This window comes from Microcebus murinus, chromosome 1 (genome assembly GCF_040939455.1).
Source record: "Microcebus murinus isolate Inina chromosome 1, M.murinus_Inina_mat1.0, whole genome shotgun sequence".
NCBI lineage: Eukaryota > Metazoa > Chordata > Mammalia > Primates > Cheirogaleidae > Microcebus > Microcebus murinus.
This window is the reverse complement of record NC_134104.1, coordinates 76,808,752-76,829,540: the sequence shown is the minus strand read 5'-3', so window position 1 is coordinate 76,829,540 and position 20,789 is coordinate 76,808,752. Positions and strand designations below refer to the sequence as shown.

Genomic DNA, 20,789 nt, shown 5'->3' with positions numbered 1-20,789 from the left:
TCAGGGTTTCGAGAATTATGATGATGTTCCAGAAGAAGACGACTTAACTATACTTGAATAAATGTAGATTGTTGTACGTACTTAAAAAAAATAACACATCCCCTGCAAGTAAGCCCTAGGGTGTCTTCTTAAGGGAAATAAATATAAGACCTTGTCTTATTGTCAGGGAAACACAGTACCTGATGCCCCTGTGCAGGAGCTTCCCAGGCATGCATTATAATTGATAGCATCCTGCTTCTATGTGGATAGACACCCCACAAAGAAATGTTATGTGAAAAGTATCTGCACATTGTACTCCTTGTTGCAATGTTTACACATGTGGTGACCTTTGTAAATGGGTTCGTGAAAGTCACAAGGGAATAATCAAATTAGGTGGTGATTTTTTTCTTCTCCTTTATTAGATTCTGCCCTGATTCGCTGTACAAAATGGTGAAATCACATGAAAATGTGCTCTGTGCTCCCGTGGGCTTTTTAAATGCAAATGAGCAGGTTAACAACCCCAGTGTTGCAATGTTCTGACTTTAAATGTGCTTGGATAAACCAGCAGCGACATTTGTCCTTTCGGAATAGGGCAAATAGTGTAGGGCAGCAGAAGTCCAACCAGGACCCTGAGCTGTAAGGCAGAGAGAGAACAGGACAAAGGAAACAACAGGCTGGAGATTGTTAAAACCAGCATCCAAGTTGGCTCCTGATTCCTGGTGAAGCCATCCCTCAGTTTGAGAGGGAGTCTGTGAAATCATGAAACTAATTGCCATCCTTTTCCTCTGCTCCAGGCTGCTACCAAGTTTAACCCAAGAACAGTCCTTTGAGGAAATCGACTGCAATGACCAGGAAGTATTTAAGGCTGTGGATGCTGCTCTGAAGAAATATAACAGTAGAGGCCGAGTTGACAACAACCAGTTTGTACTGTACCGCATAACTGAGGTCAATAAGACGGTGAGTGAGCTCTGTTTAACCTTGAAGTCACTTGGGATCTGTGCTATCACTAGGAAGCCAGGCCTCACACACATGCACACACATGTGCGCACACACACACACACCACCAAAGAACTGATAATCAAGTGTAGAAGCTTACAGCTCTTGGAAAAGACCAACAGCACTCTCTGGCCTGTAGGTGGAAGGCAGGGTATGACTAGATCTTGGGCCTCCCTGGTTGGCTTCCTGGGTAATCAGAGGAGCAGTATCCTAGGTGAAAGGAAACAAAGGTAGATGGAGAAATTGAAAGAGACTAAGCACAGGGGGAGAATCTAGGAACTCAGGCAGAATGCAGCAGAGGATTCACAGGGTCCCTGGCACTAGACTGAAATATGAAGACCTCCCAAATTAAGTGGGAGGGGGTACTTGGTGGGGTATGTCTAAGAAGAGTCAGGAATGAGCTTAGCAGGATTCTACTGTACTAGACAAAAATATCTACCAGTGGGGTATGTCTAAGAAGAGTCAAGAATGATATTAGCATGATTCAACTGTACTAGACAAAAATATCCACCACGAAGACTTTATGGCTGAATGCATCAAATTTAACAGAAATATTTCAGTTGATATTTACTGTTTTTGTTATGACTGCATTGATGCACTCAGCTAGCAACAAATCCTGGCAGGATGCATGATTCTAAGAAATACTAATCTTTTGAGAGTATGTATAAATTCATTTCATTACCAATGTCTCTATCTCTGGAACAGTTCAGCAATTGGTTACTTCAATGGAAAAAAAAACACAAAAACCTAACCATCTAATATCATAGGGCTAAAGAAACAAAAGCACGGTGGACACGTTTCTTTTCCTGAAAGTAAAACTGAGCCATTTTGTTTCACAATCTAGCATAGTCATGTGAGAAATTCTGCTCCCTGGTGCTCTGAAGTAATGGCTTTTGGTGGTATGTTCACTGGTTAACCTGTGAAAAATGTGGCTTTTGCTCTAAAATATCCCTAGTTATCTTTTTTATCTTTACTTTGCCATGTAAAAGTAAAAGTGGAACAGCTTCTACCACCTCCTGCTTCATAGGCCCACGTTATCAAAACAGAAGGAAGCCTAGAGTCTATGTTGTTTGACTCCATCATCTCCCAGATACAAATACTGCGACCCACGCAGGCTCTGAGAGCGCACTGCTCTGGGCATCAGGGGACCAGGGATCTGGGGCTGGCTCTGCCTCCCTGAGATCGTGAGGCTGCCTAAGCCATGCCCTGCCCTCTCAGGCCTCCCTGCTCGCAGCTGCAAAGGACGGGGCTGGACAGCATCACCTCCCAGGTCCCTCTGGCTCTGACATGCCAGGATTGTGCATCGTTGAGGTGGGCTTTCAGCTCATCTAACTCAGCGCCTTTTCACGTTAAGTCTTATGATAGTGTGACATCTTAGAAAAATTAGGTCAGCCATAAAAAGAAATAAAGTACTGATACATCTTACAACATGGCTAAACCTTGAAAACTTCATGCAAAGTGAAAGAAGCTAGACACAGAGACCACAGGTATAAACCCAGTGATATGAAATGCCTAGGCAAATACAGAGAGAAAGTAGATTGCTGGTTGCCAGGGGCTGAATGCAAGGAAGAATGGGTACAAACTGGTAGTGGGCACAGGGTTTTTTTGTGGGTTAATAAAAAAATCAAAATATATTGTGGGCATGGTTGTAAATATACTAAAAAACATTGAACTGTACCCTTTAAGTGGGTGAATTGTATGGCATGTGAATTATATCTCAAGAAAACTGTTTAAAACAGAGAAAAGAAATAAAAATTAGGAAACAAAACAAAGCAAATAAAAATACTAAAATTACCCATAATGAATTCCACCATACAGAGGTAACTGTTAGCATTTTTTGGTTTTGGGGTTTTTAAAAATAAAATTCTCCTGTTTGCTTTTACTAGTTATAAAAGTAATATTATGTTCATTCGGGAAAAAAAGTAAGACCATTTAGAAACATTTATTTAAGGAAGAAAGGACAAGATTATTATAATCCCACCACTGAGAGCCATTTTAACAGCTTGCTGCATAACTTTTCTGACTTTTCCAAGACATGTACATATAAATCAGTTTTTATACAAATAAGCTAATACTATTGATACTGCTTTGTAACTTTTAAAAAACACATTGTAAGTAATTATGAACATTCTTTAAAGTAAATGTTTATAATACTTATAAAAATGTAAGTATATTTCTAATGAGTGCTTTGTTCTGATTAAATCAAATCGATATCAGGACTCATAACTGTACCAGAACCTACTCAAATTATTTGCTGTTGGATCAGTGGATGAACTGCAATATCTCCGGTTGCTTTTTTCAGGTTAACCCAGACATATTTTATTCCTTTAAGTACCAAATCAAGGAGGGTGATTGTCCTGTTCAAAGCGGCAAAACCTGGCAGGATTGTGACTACAAGGACGCTGCAAAAGCTGTAAGTGTGTTAACAGTTTTCGAGCCTCCAGTTTTCTCTGTCAAGGCTGCCCTACCTTTTGGCATGTGCAGGGATGACTAATATTAGTGATCCTGTTTATGAGGGATGCCCACAAACTCTGAAATGAGTAGAAAAGTCAGATGCTTCATAGCCATGTTCTTGTGTAGACAGAAAAATGATGGAGAAGCCAGCAGTTAAATGTGGAGAAAGCCCTCCCGTGAGAAGAGGGCTCCAGTGACAACTGGGAAGCGTGGGCCAGGTCCCATAGAGACAAGAGAGCAACACCTGGGCCAGGCTGAAGGGCTGGTGAGGGGAGAGGGTGGGTGCTTCAGTTGCACAGGCCTGAGTGCAAATCTTCACCCTGCCTCCAATGACCTGTGTGATGGTGGGCATGATGCTTGACCTCTTAACTGGGGCTGTCCCCTATAGAAGGGAGATTAGAGAATGAAATGAGGGAAATAATGTAAATTAATTTAACAATGGCTATTTTAACCAAACTCCTAACATACATCCCTGGCATACCACAGCTGGTTGTTTTGCCTTAATTTAGGAAGATTGCAAATGGTATCTGCCTCAGAAGCAAGCCTCTCTTGTAAAAGATGAGCCCTAGTCGTCTGCACTTACTAAAGAGCACTGGACTCCGAGTCAGGAGACCAGGATCGTAAGTGCTGGTTCTGCTTCTCAGTGGTCTCATCTGAAAGGTGGGGATGATTAGCTGCTGTGCCCCATACTGCCTGCCTCTGTAGGCCGTGGGGATGAAGAGAAATGTGCTGTATCCTGATAGAATAGTGTCTGTCACTTAGGAGATGTCTAGTAGATAAGGCCAAAGAATGACAAGACCAAACAAAACAAAGAAACACCTCTCTCCATCACGTGAGGTATGGTAAGAAGGTAGTTGTCTGAAAGCCAGGCAGAGGGCCCTCACCAAGAACTGAATCTGTTGGCATTTTGATCTTGGGCTTCCTACTCTGCAGAATGATGCGCCTTCAAACCACAGGATGCTGGAACTGGAAGGAAGCTTTGAAATCATCATGAGGAGGCCCAACTTTTCTTTTCTTTCTTTTTCTTTTTTTTTCCCTTTTCCTTTTCCTTTTCTTATTCTTTCCCTTCCTTTCTCTCCCCTTCCCTCCCCTTCCCTCCCTTTACCTTCCTATCTCCCTCCCTTACCTTCCTCCTCTCCATTTTTAATTACGAAGGACATTTCCCCCTCTTCATAAAGCCCATATTTTGAAACTAGAAATACCTAATATAGGAAATATAATTTTAAAAAAAAACAACACTTGGGCAGGGCGTGGTGCCTCACTCCTGTAATCCTAGCACTCTGGGAGGCCGAGGCGGGCGGATGGCTCAATGTCAGGAGTTCGAAACCAGACTGAGCAAGAGCGAGACCCCGTCTCTACTATAAATAGAAAGAAATTAATCGGCCAACTAATATATATAGAAAAAATTAGCCAGGTATGGTGGCGCATGCCTGTAGTCCCACCTACTTGAGAGGCTGAGGCAGAAGGATTGCTTGAGCCCAGGAGTTTGAGGTTGCTGTGAGCTAGGCTGACGCCATGGCACTAACTCTAGCCTGGGCAACAAAGGGAGACTGTCTCAAAAAAAAAAAAAAACCCACTTCAACAATAACAGTTAAACGGCTGCCTATTAAGTGCCTACCATGAGGTGGACCTCTATTAAGCACTTTATGTATGTTTGTGCATTACTATTCACAACAGCCCTATGAGATAGATGTGGCATGCCTCCTGTACGATAGGCAAACTGAGACTCGGAGATGCAAAGGGACGTGATAGAGGTAGCAGCTAGCAAGTGGCAGAGCTGGAACTCGATGACACTTTCACACCAAGATCCTTGCTCTTTCTAACAAGTTAAACTGAGTTTATGTGAATAGTATTGATCCACTGAAATTGAGAGTACATCAAGAGGAGCGTAGAGCGGGCTGATTCTGAGGCACTGCGTACATCGTGGGGAAAAAGAAGTATCTTCAGGGCTTGAATCAAAGACTCAAGCTTATAAACCACCATTAATACTAGCATTCCTCTGATGTCTCACAGATATCAGTGGCTTATAAAAAATAATCATTAGGCTACAAAAACATTCATTCTCATGTCTGAAATCTCTTTTCAATAGAATCTTCACAAGTTTTGTTACTTTTCAAAGGAAAGTCATGTTTAGCAACAGTACTAGGTGGACTCCTAATCCATCTGTAAGATTAGGATAAATGGTCTTTTTCTTTTCTTTTTAGGCCACAGGAGAATGCACAGCGACTGTAGGGAAGAGGGGAAATGGAAAATTTTCCGTGGCTACCCAGATCTGCCAGATTACTCCAGGTAGCTGATACAGGGGTGGCACTGCCCTGGGGAGGAATTAACAACTTCTGTGTGCCAAGAACACAACCTGGCCCAGGCTGCTGCCCTCTCCCAGAGGCTCCTAATGCCATTCTTAGGGTCATTGGGAGTGGCAGGGGCCTGATCTTGTGCCAGGCTTGTGACAATCTCTCCCTCGGGACTATCCAACTCTTCCTCATGTGCCTCCAGGGCTCTGCAAAAGGATGTGGAGACACACACCTGCCTTCAACTGTAGGCAGCATCCTAGAGAGAGAAAAGCACAGGCTTTGAGGTCAGACCTGGCCTGGAGTCGTTCAGAGCGCCTCACCTTCTTGGCTTTCCTTTTCCTTGTCTCAAATATGGAGATAACAGTACTTCCCACTTAACAGGATTGTTGTGAGACTGAAATGAAATGATACACCTAAAGCAATGATGCCTAGCAGTGATAACAACGCATTAATGGCAATCAGGATAAAAATATTAATAATAGCTAGCATTTATTGATTGCTTATGTCCCAGCCATGGGTCTAAGTACTTTACATATACTAACTTCTTTTTTTCTTTTATTGATACACAATATTTTAAATATTGATGGGGTACATACATAGAATGTGTAATGATCAAGTCAGGGTATTTGAGGTATCCATCATCATTTCTATGTGTTGAAAACATTTCAAGTTCTCTCTTCTAGATACGTTGCAAGATAAATTATATTGTTACTAACTATAGTCACCCTAGCCTGCTATTGAACATGAGAACTTACTTCTTCTATTTAACTGTAACTTTGCACTCCTTCACCAACCTCTCTTCATTTCCCTCTCCTGCACTCTGGGATCTATCACTCTATTCATCTTCATGTGATTAAGTTTTTTAACTCCATGCATATGAATGAAAACATACAAACTTTTTCTTTTCTTTGCCTGGGTTATTTCACTCAATATAATATGACCTCCAGTTCCATCTATGTTGCTACAAATGACATAATCTCATCTTTTTATGATTGAATGGTACCCTATTGTGTATGCATATCACCTTTTTTTTTTTATCGATTCTTCCATCTCTGGGAACTTAGGTTGATTCCATATCTTTGCTATTGTGAATAATGCTATATGATAAACATATGAGTGCATGTATCCCTTTGATAGATTTCTTACCCAGTAGTCAGATTACTGGGTTGTAGGTAGTTCTAGTTTTAGTTTTCTAAGAACTCTCAATACTGTTTTCCATACTGGTTTTACTAATTTATATTCTCACCAACGGAACATAAGTGTTTCCTTTTCTCCACATCCTCACCAGTATCTGTCATTTTTTTCTTTTTAATAATAGCCATTCTAACTAGAGTAAGATGATACCTCATTGTGATTTTTGTTTACATTTCCCTGATGCTTAGCGATGTGGAACATTTTTTCATACACTTGTTGCCCATTTGTATGTTTTCTTTTGAGAAATGTCTACTCAGATCCATTTGTCCATTGTTTAATGGGATTATTTGTGTTTTGTTTTTTTTTTATTATTGAGTTGTTTGAGTTCCTTGTATATTCTGGATATTGGTCCCTCATCAGATGAATAGTTTGCAAATATTTACTCTCATGAAATTGGTCGTCTCTTCATGTGTTATTTTCTTGGCTGTGTAGAAGCTTTTTAGTTTCATATAACTCTATTTATCAATTTTTGTTTTAGTTGTCTGTACTTTTAAGGTCCTAGCCATAAAACCTTTATCCACAACCAATGTCCTGAAGTGTTTCCCCTAAGTTTTCTTCTAGTAGTTTTATAGCTTTGGATCTTAAGTCTTTAATCCCTCTTGAGTGGATTTTTGTATGTGGTAAGAGACATGAGTTCAATTTCATTCATTTGCATATGCATATCCAATTTTCACAGCACCATTTATTAAAGATGATATTCTTTCCCCAACGTATGTTCTTGGCCCCTTTTGCTGAAAATCAGTTGGTTGTAAATATGTGAATTTATTTCTGAGTGCCCTATTCTGTTCCATTGGTCTATGTGTCTATTCTTACACCAATACCATGCTATTCTCATTACTATAACCCTGTAATATATTTGAAGTCAGGTAGTGTGCTGCCTCCAGCTTTGTTCGTTTTGTTCAGCATTTCTTTGGCTATTCTGGCTCTTATTGGGGGGGGGGGTGCCATGTAAACTATTGGATTTTTTTTCTATTTCTGTGGAAAATGACATTATATTTTGATGGGGATTACATTGAATCTGTATATTTCTTTGGGCAGTAAAGTCATTTTAGTGATATTGATTCTTCCAATCCATGAACATGGGATGCCTTTCCATTTCCATTTTGATTTGTGTCCTCTTCAATTTATTTCGTCAGTATTTTTAGCATTCACAACTCGAAGAGGTAGGTATTAATATCCGAATTTTATAGACAAGGAAACTGAAGCCCACAGCAGTTAAGTACCTTGCTCAAAATTCCACAGGTAGAGTTGGTAGAATAGACCCTAAATAAATTAAATTCCTTAAGAATATAATTATGGAGCAACTTATCAACAGATAAAACCTCTATTAGCTTCTTCCCTAATGTGCCAGAGATGCTAAGTACAGAGAAATGGACACATCTAGGTGATGTGAATGACAAAAGCTTTCCTAGAGTGGCCTTCTGCAAAGTGGAGCTTTAGCATATGAGGGCTATGGGACAGCATCTGAATGCTGATTTTGATCATTAACGTTGCCTTTTTTTCTGCACTTTCTTAAGCCGAGGGCCCTGTGGTGACAGCCCACTATGACTGCCTTGGTTGTGTACATCCCATATCAACAGACCACCCGGACCTAGAGCCCATCCTGAGACATGGCATTCAACATTTTAATAACAACACTGATCGTCCCTACCTCTTTACTCTTGGTGAAGTAAAACGGGCCCAAAGACAGGTTTGTTCTTTAAGTTTTCATGTCACGCAGCATTGTTAAAAATATTAGATCTTTACGTTTAGAGTTTCATTACCTAACAGAAGCCATCGGCCAAAGGAAAATGTATGATCGCATGGCGGGTGGTGGGTTCTTTTGTGTCTTCACGTGACCAGCGCAGGCTGCAAAGGGCTTTCTCTTTATGGCAGTGAGTACGATAGTGCCATATGTAAAGTGGGAAAAGGTGGCTATCAGACCCCTTTGCTTTAAAGTTTGTTTTTAACAAATGAGTAGTCATCATTACATGTTCTTCCCAGAGATGCTAAAATGGAAAAGTCATACTGGCCTTATAAGGTTTTCAGAAAACTATATCATCACCTAGCTCTCATGAGTTTAACATAGCTCCAAGACACTTGAGTCTAGAATAGTTGGCATGGCTTTCTGGGTATTCCCCTAAGTTGTAGTTTCCATAACATCAGGGCAAAAAAAGTAAATACCTATAAATCTGGTCTTTTTATTGATTCATTTTGACAAGCCTTTTCTGATAGTTGATGGGGTCCCTTGTAATTCAGCCTCAGATTATGAGTGATTCACTTTGGTCAGTAACATTCCCTGCATTTAATAGACTTTACAACTTGCCTTCATATGAGTAAGATGCATGTTTTACTCAATTGTGTCCACATACAGCAATTGGGGTAGAACCAACCCAGAATAAAGCAGGAGAAATCATATCACCTGGTTATCTGGGACCTGAGGACCCACCAGCAAAGGCCACTCCTCTCCAAAGTTTTCTTTATCCATCTAGAAGAGCATTATTATTATGAAATTCAGCAAAATGCTTTCTCTCTGCACCTTGGCAGAGGAAATATTATTAGGTCTTCAGGAAATACAGTAACTTCATCTATTTATTGCTTTTTATTTTCAGATGGATGAAGGGAAGCGGTGTGTGAGTGTGTGTGTGTTGTGTGAGAGTCTCAAGGTGTGCAGTATTTATTCAGTAATATTTTTGCCTAGTAATAATAGTAGTTTATATATCTTGGGCACTTACATGCCCTGCAATGTTCTAAACTCCTCATAGCATTTATATATCACTGTGAAGATTGTTTTAACTGCCCTTTAAATACTGAATCCCAAATCATTGCAGGTGGTGGCTGGATGGAACTTTAAAGTCACCTACTCAATTGTGCAAACTAATTGTTCCAAGGAGAATTTTCTGTTCTTAATTCCAGAATGCAAATCCCTTTTGGATGGTGTAAGTAGGCAAAAAATTAATTATAAACTTCTTAGCATTTTGTTTATAGTTTTTGCAGGCATAGAAACTATCACACTGTTTTTTAGACTGTCACTTAAATTTTAGATGATATTCAGCAATCACATTCACATTACCTGGGAAACCTAATGCTCACTTCACTGGTGAAGCTGCCTTACTTACCTAGTCAAAGAGTCTGCATATCTAGCGATAAGCATTTACAGAGTATAACCAGGGACTAGGAACAGCCTGGGACAAAATGGTAAAATTATCAAGTTTATTCTTGTTATATCTTCACATTTTCCTATCTCCTTTTCTTCCCCATGTGCTCAGTGCCATGCAGCATTCCCTGGCTCTACCCTGGACAATTCCTCACCTCAGACTTTACTCTGCTTGTTTTCTCACCTTCCCTCCCCTACCTTCATCTTTAATAAACACAACCTGAGTCTCTATCCCTTAGTGGTGCTTCCTCAGGTGCTATCTTGTTATTGAACCAAAATTATGCTAAGATGGCGTATATCAAGGTGGCAGTGGCTAGTGAACATAAAATGGGTAAGACAGAACACCTTCCCAGGGATATTTGCATTTGAGCAGGAGATGTTGCTTTAACCAAGGAATTCCTGCAAGTCCTTTAATCTGGTAATTCTGCTTCTCACTCTAGTATATGAGAAGTCCAGACCACACCATGTCAATTTCAGTGTTGTGTTTTTAATAGGAAAACATTGTAAATAAATTATTTATGCAACAATAGGAAATGGTTAAATAAATTATGGTATATTCATACAGTAGAATATGATGCTATTATCAGAAATCTTTATAGAGCTTTTAGTGACATAGTAAAATAGTTACAATATGCTAAGTAAAAAACAAAAAAGTAGGAGACAAAACTATACATAAGATTCATTCAAATATATAAAGTAAATATAAATATAAAAAGTGATGGAAAACAAGTGTTCTAAAATATAGACTATATTTAACTTTCAGTTGGAATTACAGATGCTTTGTCTGATTCTTTATATTTTTTTGAACTTTTTAATACTTTCCAAGTTTTCTAATTGAGTATGCACTTATTTTCGTAAGTAGAGAAAAGGTAAAAAAGACACTATCAAGAAAGTGAAAACACAACCCATAGAATGACAGAGAATATTTGTAAATCGTATATCTCATAAGGATTTCATACATAGAATATATAAAAAGCCCCTTTTGTCTGCTAAATAACAAGTATTAGGGAGTATGTGGAGGAATTGGAACTTGAATATATTGCTGGGGGAATGTAAAATGGTGCAGCCATTATAGAACACAATTTGGCAATTCCTGAAAACCTTAGAGTTTTTCTTGGATAAGAAAAAATAAAAAACAGAACAACAAAAAATGAGAGTTCTATATAATGTTGCCAGAACATTCAGAGTTATAAGTCATAGCTTTACATGATTTCATAATTTAAAAACAGAGGCAAACAAACAAACAACAAAACCCCATATCTAGGTCTCAAGAAATTTGGGGGGATAAAAAGAACAATAAAGAAGGAAAGCAAGGAGAGAAGAGAAAATAATAAAGATAAAAGCTAATTTATTGATAAAATAGAAAAGAGCACCAGTGTTCATAAAAACATCCAAATGATTCTTCTTGGAGTCAGAAAAAAATCAAATGCATAAAAAAGCAACATAGTAAAGCATACAGAGCAGTATAAAAATATAAGAGAATATTATGAATAAATGTATGCTAATTTCATTTAGAAGTATAGATGTAGAATCTTAAACTAGTAATAGAATACAATCCATACGTAAAAAGTAATTAACACACATAGAGTTGAGTCTAGGAATCTAGAGATTGCTATTAGAAAAGTTGTCAAAACAACAAACAGATTGGGAAAATATAATATGATATTTTAATATACGAGGGCTGTCTGGAAAGTTCTAGCCATGTAACTGTTCTCATTACATTAACAATGGCTGGATAATTTCCGGACAGCCCTCATATAGTCTAAAGTATTTGCTAAGTTCAATACCCATTCCTTATTTAAAAGAAACAAAAAACTCTTTCAAGAGCGTTTGGAATGTAAGGATGCTTCCTTAACATGCTAAAGAATGTCTATGTGAAACCCACAGCAAATAGTAGACATAATACATAGACATAATATACACACTAGAGAGGCATGCCAAATTTTTGACTAAAAAGGCTAACTATAGTACATATATCGATTCTCCTCATACTAATTTAAAAGTATAATGTAATTCCAATCAATTTGATAATGTAAGTTTTTCGTACAAATTTATTCTAAGGTTGGTTTTGAAGATATAAATGTTAGAATAATAAATCATATATTTAAACTTAATATCCAGCTACAGCTGTTAAAATATGGTAGAGTTGGTACAAAAATAAAGAACAGATCTTTTTAAGAAACCATTTGATAGTGTTTGTCGCAAATTTATATAGAAGAGAAAAATGTTAAGATATCTGGTTATTCTCTTAAAAAAATCAAATTAGATATATCACGACATATATCAAGATTAATTCCAGATAGGTTTAAAAGCTATATTTTAAAATATTGACCATAGACAAATTAGGAAAAAGAAATAAAGTGACTTCGGAGCAAATACTGAAGAATTCAAAAGGAAAACACTGGTTGATTTGGTCACCTATAAACAAAAGCTATTTGTAAGTCAAACATACCATAATAAAAACTGAAAGGTAAAAACTGAGAAAACATGACAAAGCACTGATTTCTGTAATATATAAATGCTACTTTCCAATTCATTAAAATATGTCCCAAAGACAAAGGGGCAAAGGTTGTAGAAGACAATTTATAAATCCAACCCATAAATTTCTAACAAATGTATGAAAATGCAGTGGTTAAATAAATGCATGTTCACTGCACTGTTGATTGAGAAAAAGAAAATTAAAAATATTTTTATCTATTAAATTAATTAAATTTTTAAAAAATACTAAATTCTATCAAGGGTATATATTGCTGATAGAATGAAAATAGGTGCATTTTAGCAAACAGCCTATATATCAAGAGTCTTGGCTTTTGTATAATTTTGTGCCATGTGTGTAAAACTATTTCTAAAAGTTTTCATCACTCCAAACAGAAATGTTGTACCCACTACGCAATAAATCCCCATTCTTCTTGCTGTCAGCCACTCATAAGTGTTAATCTATTTTCTGTCTCTATGAATTTGCGTATTTTAGATATTTCATATAAGTGAAACAATATAATATTTGTACGTTTGTGTCTGGCTTATTTCATTTAGCATAATATTTTCAAGGTCTATCCATATTGCAGACTGTTTCAGAATTTCATTTCCTTTTTTATTTTATTTTCTTTCGTTTTACATGGGGCACCTATGAGAACAGAATTTCATTTCTTTTTAAGGCTGAATAATATTTCATTGTAAATATATATGCCACAATTTGTTTATCCATTCACCTACTTTGGTTGTTTCCACCTTTTGGCTATTATGAATAGTGCTGCTATGAACATTCATGTATTATATTAATATAAGTATCTGTTTTAATATCTATTTTCAATTCTTTTGAGCATATACCTAGGAGTACAATTGCTGGTTCATATAGTAATTTTCCCACTATGGATATTTCCATCCATTTCTATTCATATATGCAATGTTTTCTGCTGTATGTATTTTTATTCCATGCCTTCTAGTCTACACCTTTAAAAAATAAAATTATCTTTTTTAGTATTTTTATGAGTTATTTTGTTACTTTGAATTTTAATTTGTCCAATATTACTAATACACAGTTCCTTTTTTGTTCATATTTATCTCATATAGCTTTGCTTATCCCTTATTTTTAAGTTTTATTTTTTATTATGATTCTTGAAATTATAATAACCTGATTTTATTTTAACTTAACCTGAAAGTTCTTGCCTTTTTAAAAGAAAATTTTACCCATTTACACCTATATGGTTCTTATTTCTATACTAGAAATACTATACTTCTTGTCATCTTATTTCGTGTTTTCTGTGTTCATGTATGTGTATGTATTTATTGCTGTTATTTATAGTCTTGCCGAAGTTATTTTCTCTTTTGCAGTAAGACTATGTTTTGTTTCATTTTTATTGCATGCCATATTTTAGAAAGTAGACATCTTATTTTTCAATTTTACTAGTTGTTCAAAGATTCTAAAAAATATTGTTAATCTATGCACTTATATGCTTTTTAAAAACCAGGATATCGGTGAATGTACAGATAATGCATACATGGATATTCAGCAAAGAATTGCTGACTACTCACAGGAGTGTGACATTTATCCAGGTGAGGGATAACACATGTTGGCACTCAGTAGTGAAATAGTGGTTCCAGACAATTGGCTGGATCTTTTCATATTAAATTACGCTTTCGTTCCCATGAAATACCAGAAAGTCTGTGTAGCCTACTGACCTTGATGACAACACTGTACCCCTTCCCTGCCCAGCTGTGCTGCAGCAGGTGCAGCTGATGCTGCTCTGCAAGTGGCCAGAAGGAATTATGATGACGGAAGGGAAAATGTATGTTCCCTGGGCAAAGTTGACCTTTGGGTACAATGCCAGCTGGTCTTTCTTATGTACAAGTTATCCTTAAGTTGAGTGTTTTAGGCCGGGCGTGGTGGCTCATGCCTGTAATCCTAGCCAAGACAGATGGATTGCTCAAGGTCAGGAGTTCGGTACCAGCCTAAAAGAGCCAGGCTTCGTCTCTACTAAAAACTAGAAAGTTATTAATTAGCCAACTAAAAATATATAGAGAAAAAAATTAGCCAGGCATGGTGGCGCGTGCCTGTAGTCCCAGCTACTCAGGAAGCTGAGGCAGACAGCTCGCTTGAATGAGCCCAGGAATTTGACATTGCTGTGTGCTAGGTTAATGCCACAGCACTCTAGCCAGGGCAACAGAGTTGAGTGTGTAAAGTTGGAGAGACCTGTGCTTCATTTTTAACAACTCAGAATAAAACTCTTTCAAGTAAAGTTTTTTTCTGCACGGTTTAATGGGGGAGAAATGAAGATAGTGTGAGTTTATGGTCAAGTTATTATACTATTTCTTATAACAAGAGTTGACTTTTCTCATACTTGGAAAACTGCTGTATACATTCCACAATGAGAAGCATTACTGAAGTTATCTGTTCACCAGAGCCATGGGACTTAAAATTTTCCCATATGAGAGTCATTCCTTTAAATTAAGCATTGCTTTTTAAAGTTTCCATCAAAAATGCAAAAATGCAGGAAAGGTGTAGCAACTACACTCAACAAAGGTGTAGTTGAGTCACTAACATGTTTGAAAACGTTTGAATGAATACATTTCCCTAAATATACTGGGCTTTGAGGAGGAATAAAGAAGAAAGGCAGGAAGTGAGGGTCAGAGAGATAACCTTCACTCACTCGCTAGTAGGCCTGGGCTACTGCGTGCCCCTCTATAAACGTGAGTGCTGGGTCTTGAGCAGGAGACGTGCTACGCAAGGCTGTTCCTTCAGCGTACATGCTAACTTAAAATCTGCTTTTTTTAGGGGAAGATTTTGTACAACCGCATATCAAGGGTTGTCCTGGCTGCCCTGCAGATATACCTGTCGACAGCCCAGAGCTGGAGGAGGCACTGACTCATTGTGTTGCAAAGCTTAATGCAGAGAATAATGAAACTTTCTATTTCAAGATTGACACAGTGAAAAGAGCGCAAGTACAGGTCTGTAAATGATGCTACAAAAATACTGATACTAGTCTGTGTGCAAATTGCTTACTAATTTTGCCGTTGATCTTGGATCTGGATTGAGAAACAATATACTTGGTAACAGGATTTGGCAGACTTGAATTCCAAGTGCCAACCTTGCTGCATACTTGATGTGTGATCCTGGACAAGCCTCTTAGGACATTCTCTCTGTTTTCTATCTGTAAAGGACTGAAGTGAGGGTCAAATGAGGTAATGTGTGTCATATCACTTTCCAAACTCTAAAATTCTAACTCTCCAAGTTGGCCAGCATATAATTAAAATTTCAAGATTCTCCCTTAAAATTCCTTAAAGAGATATGATTTATTATATAAATATTTGTTAAACACTTACTTTGTGCTAATTAATTTTTCAGGTGGTGGCTGGAAAGAAATACTTTCTTGAGTTCATAGCCAGAGAAACCACATGTTCCAAGGAAAGTAATGAAAAGTTGAATGAAAACTGTGAGATCAAACCTGGCGTAAGTAGATTAATGCACCTGTCTACTTTTTCACTGGAAATCTATTTGATGTTTAAGAATCACTTGTGTAAGGATCTCACGAATAACACTGGTCTCTCCTTTCACTTCTATTTTAATGGATAGCAAAGTCTAGACTGCACTGCTGAAGTTTATGTGATACCGTGGGAGGAAAAAATTTACCCTACTGTCAACTGTAAACCAGGAGGAATGGTATGGTTCTAACTACAGTCAGCTTGGGGTCTGTTCTGCTCATTCTGAAAAGCCATATATGGGGGGTTGAAAATGAACCATTACTGAAATGAATTGGGGAACTATCTTTTAAACATGGGGGGAAATCTCACATTTCTGTGCTGATCTCTCTTTTTTAATGGCTAAAAAGGAGAGCAACAATCCTCTTGATCACTTCTCACCCGTTGCCAGTGTCCCATGGAAGCTTATACAGGCTCTTCCTTAGTGAAGTGCATGCAGTCCTCGTGGTGAGGGAGCTAACCCTGGCGAGGCCAGGTGTGCCTGCGGGGAGACACAGCTCCACTGCACTCGCTCACATCCAAGGACCTTGTGAGAGATGCAGATTCCACTCCACATCTACTGACTCAGAATCTGCATTTTAACAAGATCCTCAGGGATTCATATGCAGGGTTCAAGATTAAGAAGCATTACTTGACATCTTCTTTTTTAAGTCTTAAAAGAAGCCAAGGAGGCAGTAATACTTAAATAAGAAAGTCCCAGAATGCACACTGACATTACTAAGTGCTTCCTCTGTCCTAGACACAGGACTTCACATACATTTTCCCTTAATCCTCTTTATAACATGTAAGGCAGGTGCTGTTATGATTCCTATTTTACAGAAGAGAAAAGTGAAGCTAGTGGTACTCAGATTCAAATCTAGATCAAATCAGAGCCCACACTTTTCATCATGATGCTAATTACTAGCTTGATCTGGCTTGACTTCAAAACCCATGTTCTTTGCACCACCAAATGCAATCTTCAGTGCAGGTTGCCTCTTCTCCCTCTTTTCTGACTTAGGTTTTTGTCATGTGTGTATGCATATAGTATAACACAGACATTATACAAATGCTGCATTTCAAAAGTGTGAATATGTCCTAATGTGCTTCAGCCCAACAAAGTGATCATGGATATGTGCCACCTATATATTCATTCCATAAAGCCACTTATGGCCTTTAGGATAAAAGCAGTAATAGTGGTAATAGAAATAGTACAATTAATAGTACAATAATTAAATAATGTGCTTTGAACTTACATAATGTACTTTAGATTTACGTAATCATAGGTTTAGAAGATACCCTAGAGATTATGTAGTTCAACCACTCAATTTGTCCAGATGCAGAAAAAACTCTCCAACTTATTTTATAGTATTACTAAGAATAACAATGTTTACAAATTTTAAGATCAATCAAAAGAGGAAAAAGCATTATTCATCCTTTCTAGAACACTAATATAGTATTGAAAATCTTGCAAAGACCTGCCCCATTGTAAACCAAGACAGCACTGCCAGATCTCAGTCTCTTCTTTCTTCACTGATAGTGTGGTTTTTGCAATAATTCATTTGTCTTAATGTTTCCTGTTTAGACGACATTGATGAAAAGGCCTCCAGGTTTCTCACCTTTCCGATCAGTACAAGTAGAGGAAATAAGAGAAGTAACAACTGTAAGTCCACCCCATGCTTCCATGGTTCCTGTACAAGATGAAGATCAGGATCCAAGAAAAGAACAAGGACCCACTCATGAGCATGGCTGGGGCCATGAAAAGCAAATAAAACATGACCTTGGGCATGGCCATAAACATGAGCATGACCAAGGGCATGGGCACCGAAGGGGCCTTGGCCTTGGACATGGACATCAAAAACAACATGGCCTTGGCCATGGACACCAACAGCAACATGGCCTTGGCCAAGGATATCAAAAACAACATGGCCCTGGCCATGAACACCAATGGCAACATGGCCTTGGGCATGGACATCAACTCAAATTTCACTATGATCTTGAACCCCAAGGGGGCCATGGCCTCGACCATGAACATAAACCTAAGCATGGTCATGGCCATGGAAAACATAAAAATAAAGGCAAAAACAATGGAAACCTCAATAGTTGGAAAGCAGGGCATTTGGCAAGCTCTTCTGAAGATAGTACCCTACCTTCTGCACAGACACAAGAGAAGACAGAAGGGCCAACACCCATCCCTGCCTTAGCCCGGCCAGATGTAGCAGTTACCGATTTTGACTTTCAGGACTCAGATCTCATCCCAACTATGATGCCTAATACATCACCAACTCCCACAGAATATGATGATGATTGGATCCCTGACATCCAGATAGAACCAAATAGCCTTTCATTTACCCAGATATCAGATTTTCCAGAAACAACCTCCCCCAAATGTCCCGGACGCCCCTGGAAGCCAGTTAATGAAATGAATCCAAACATGGAAATGAAAGAATCCCATGATTTCAATCTATCGGATGCTCTTTATTAATTTATGCAACCATAGATATTCCTTGAACACTTCATCATCTCCTCTCCCCATTGTCCAAAAACATAATCCTGATATAATACACCAAAAACTATGAAGTTTCAGAACAGCCTAGAGAGAATCGGTGAAACTCCCAATGGGGACATTGTCAGTCTCTGTGGACGACATAAAATTGTGTGCCAGGATTCTAAATCCTTTCTGAGTTTTCTAAAGTAGCACAGAAAATGGACAAACTAATGTGTCTTATGGCCTATTGCAATTTGCTTCTCTGATAACAAACATGTGGGTTTGTACATTTTTATTAAAATGTATGCCATCAATTTTCCTAAAAAGACCCTCAAATTTCTAGATAAACTGTGGTACCTGGTCCCTGAATGCATATGAAAATAAGGGACGTCAGGAGACTGGATGCTGAACTTATTGAGTATCAATAATAATAACCATAATAAAAAATTCTAGATGTCAAAAAGGGATAATAAGAAGGAAAGAAAGTTGGCCAAAGGGAGGAAAGGGGAAAGTAAATTAATTGACTTTGTATTTCCAGAATGGGCTGGTTATATCAAATAGCTACTCCCACTTGACAAAGCTATTCTGATAATTCCCTTTCTGGGTGAAAGTGTTTCTTTTATGTCAATAATTTCTGTTTACTCAGTAGTCACTCTTTGCAACAAGGCTTTCAAATAGGATTTTTTTGTTTCTTTTTTGCCAAGGCTATTTTGCATAATCCTTAGTTTTCAGAACAAGCATTACTGCTTTGAGAGGAAGTAATATAGAAGCAGGCTTTCTAAAGAAACTTTTTTATTGAAAAAGGAATATTATGGGATGTGATGCAAACTTTGTACAGATATTTTATGAGGATATTCCTCTCTAGCCTCATTTTCTGATCACATCATCTTTTCGCCATGATATTAAAGACCATTGACTTTTGCACGAGAGAATAGATTGTCTTTTATTGCCTTGTAGTGCAAGGAAGATACATATTTTATAACCTGTGCTATACTTTTGCCTAGAGAAACAACTTATGGGTTTAAGCAGCTACAGTCATCTGTGAATGCATGTGTCACTGCTACTTCAATTTATTGGATGCTTTAGAGCCTCTCAGTTTTTATTTGATTTTACATATTGTCTGTACTTTTAAATAAAGAACAAATGATGTCAGGAAAATGTCTCACCATGTTAACTGCTTGCTTCCCTTTTTTTAAAAAAAATTAAATGCTAACAGCAGATTAATGGAGTTTTGCTATACTTACAGAAGCGCCTAAGGTCCTGTGAGTACAAGGGCCGACCCCCAAAGGCAGAGGCAGAGCCAACATCTAAGAGTGAGGTCTCTTCACCAGAGGGCAGAATCTTCGCACCTGGCACAGTAGCCCCAACCACCTCTGCCAGCAACCTGGAGTAGAAGGACAAGAAGAAAGATGGAATAGAATTTAAATAGAGAAAAATGCCATCTTATCCCTCTGTTTCTGGGTGAAATAAAATTCAGTCTTGATGTTCTCATTCCTGGTTAATTCACAATGGTCTCCTTTCAGCCACACCCATCTTGCAGCAAATTCCAGCTGGTCAGAGAGCCAGTTCTATGGCTCTACCACGTAGATGTAACCCAGCTCTGGGACACTCTGTCTAACCAAGGCAGAAACCCCTTAGGCGGGACTGCCTTACCACCAAGACCTCACATGAGTGCTAAGTGAAGGCTTAGTGGGTCATTCTTCTGCCAGTAATCTGAGGGCTCTCTCTCCACCATCCCTCCTTCACCTTTCTCCTCATCCCCAGGCATAAGCTAAGAGTAATTTGGCTTGTTTACTAGTTTTTTTTATGATCCAGATAATTACAAAAAAAAAAAAAAAAAATCTTGTTGTTAATATGATGTCTACCAACTTCTCATGATCAGAAAATATCTAACCTCCAAAAAGTTTAAAGAAAATCTGAAATTCTCTTTCTGGTCCAGGTAAAAGAGAAAATAGAAAGCTGATAAAATAAAAGGCAATAGATATTTTAAATTTTCTATAATATAAACATTTATCAAGTGCTTATTATAGCCATTTACTGTGCGAGACAATTTACTTTTGGTGTATAACTTAATCCTCACAACCACTCCCAGGTTCCCATGGTCTTTCTTTTACAATGAGGAAACTGCAGCTCACAACACTCTGCCCAAGGTCACACAGTTAATAAATGACTGAGCTGGCATTGAAACCCAGACCTTTTCTGGGTTTGCACCATTGCACTTCAGTCTGGGTAATGGAGCAAGACCATGTCTCAAAAAAAAAAAAAAAAAAGAAAGAAAAGAAAAAAGAGAACAGAG

General features: G+C 38.0%; 1 protein-coding gene across 3 annotated transcripts; it reads left to right on the top strand.

Annotated features, from left to right (window-relative positions):
- Positions 1–537: 537 nt before the first annotated feature.
- LOC142870952 (kininogen-1-like) lies at positions 538–19,984 on the top strand. Of its 3 annotated transcripts, none has more exons than XM_076003131.1 (11): positions 538–936; positions 3,278–3,388; positions 5,634–5,718; positions 8,435–8,607; positions 9,728–9,835; positions 14,022–14,106; positions 15,326–15,498; positions 15,896–16,000; positions 16,124–16,210; positions 17,591–17,870; positions 17,961–19,651. In XM_076003131.1, exons 1-11 carry the CDS (start codon positions 739–741, stop codon positions 18,488–18,490), a joined length of 1,935 nt encoding a protein of 644 aa, XP_075859246.1. In that variant the 5' UTR covers positions 538–738; the 3' UTR covers positions 18,491–19,651. The 3 variants fall into 3 exon arrangements, with proteins under 3 accessions (XP_075859246.1, XP_075859242.1, XP_075859241.1); XM_076003126.1 differs by lacking the exon at positions 17,961–19,651 and adding an exon at positions 19,740–19,984 and having other exon boundaries at positions 547–936; positions 17,591–17,668; XM_076003127.1 differs by lacking the exons at positions 17,591–17,870; positions 17,961–19,651 and adding an exon at positions 19,740–19,984 and having other exon boundaries at positions 544–936.
- The last annotated feature ends 805 nt before the right edge of the window (positions 19,985–20,789 follow it).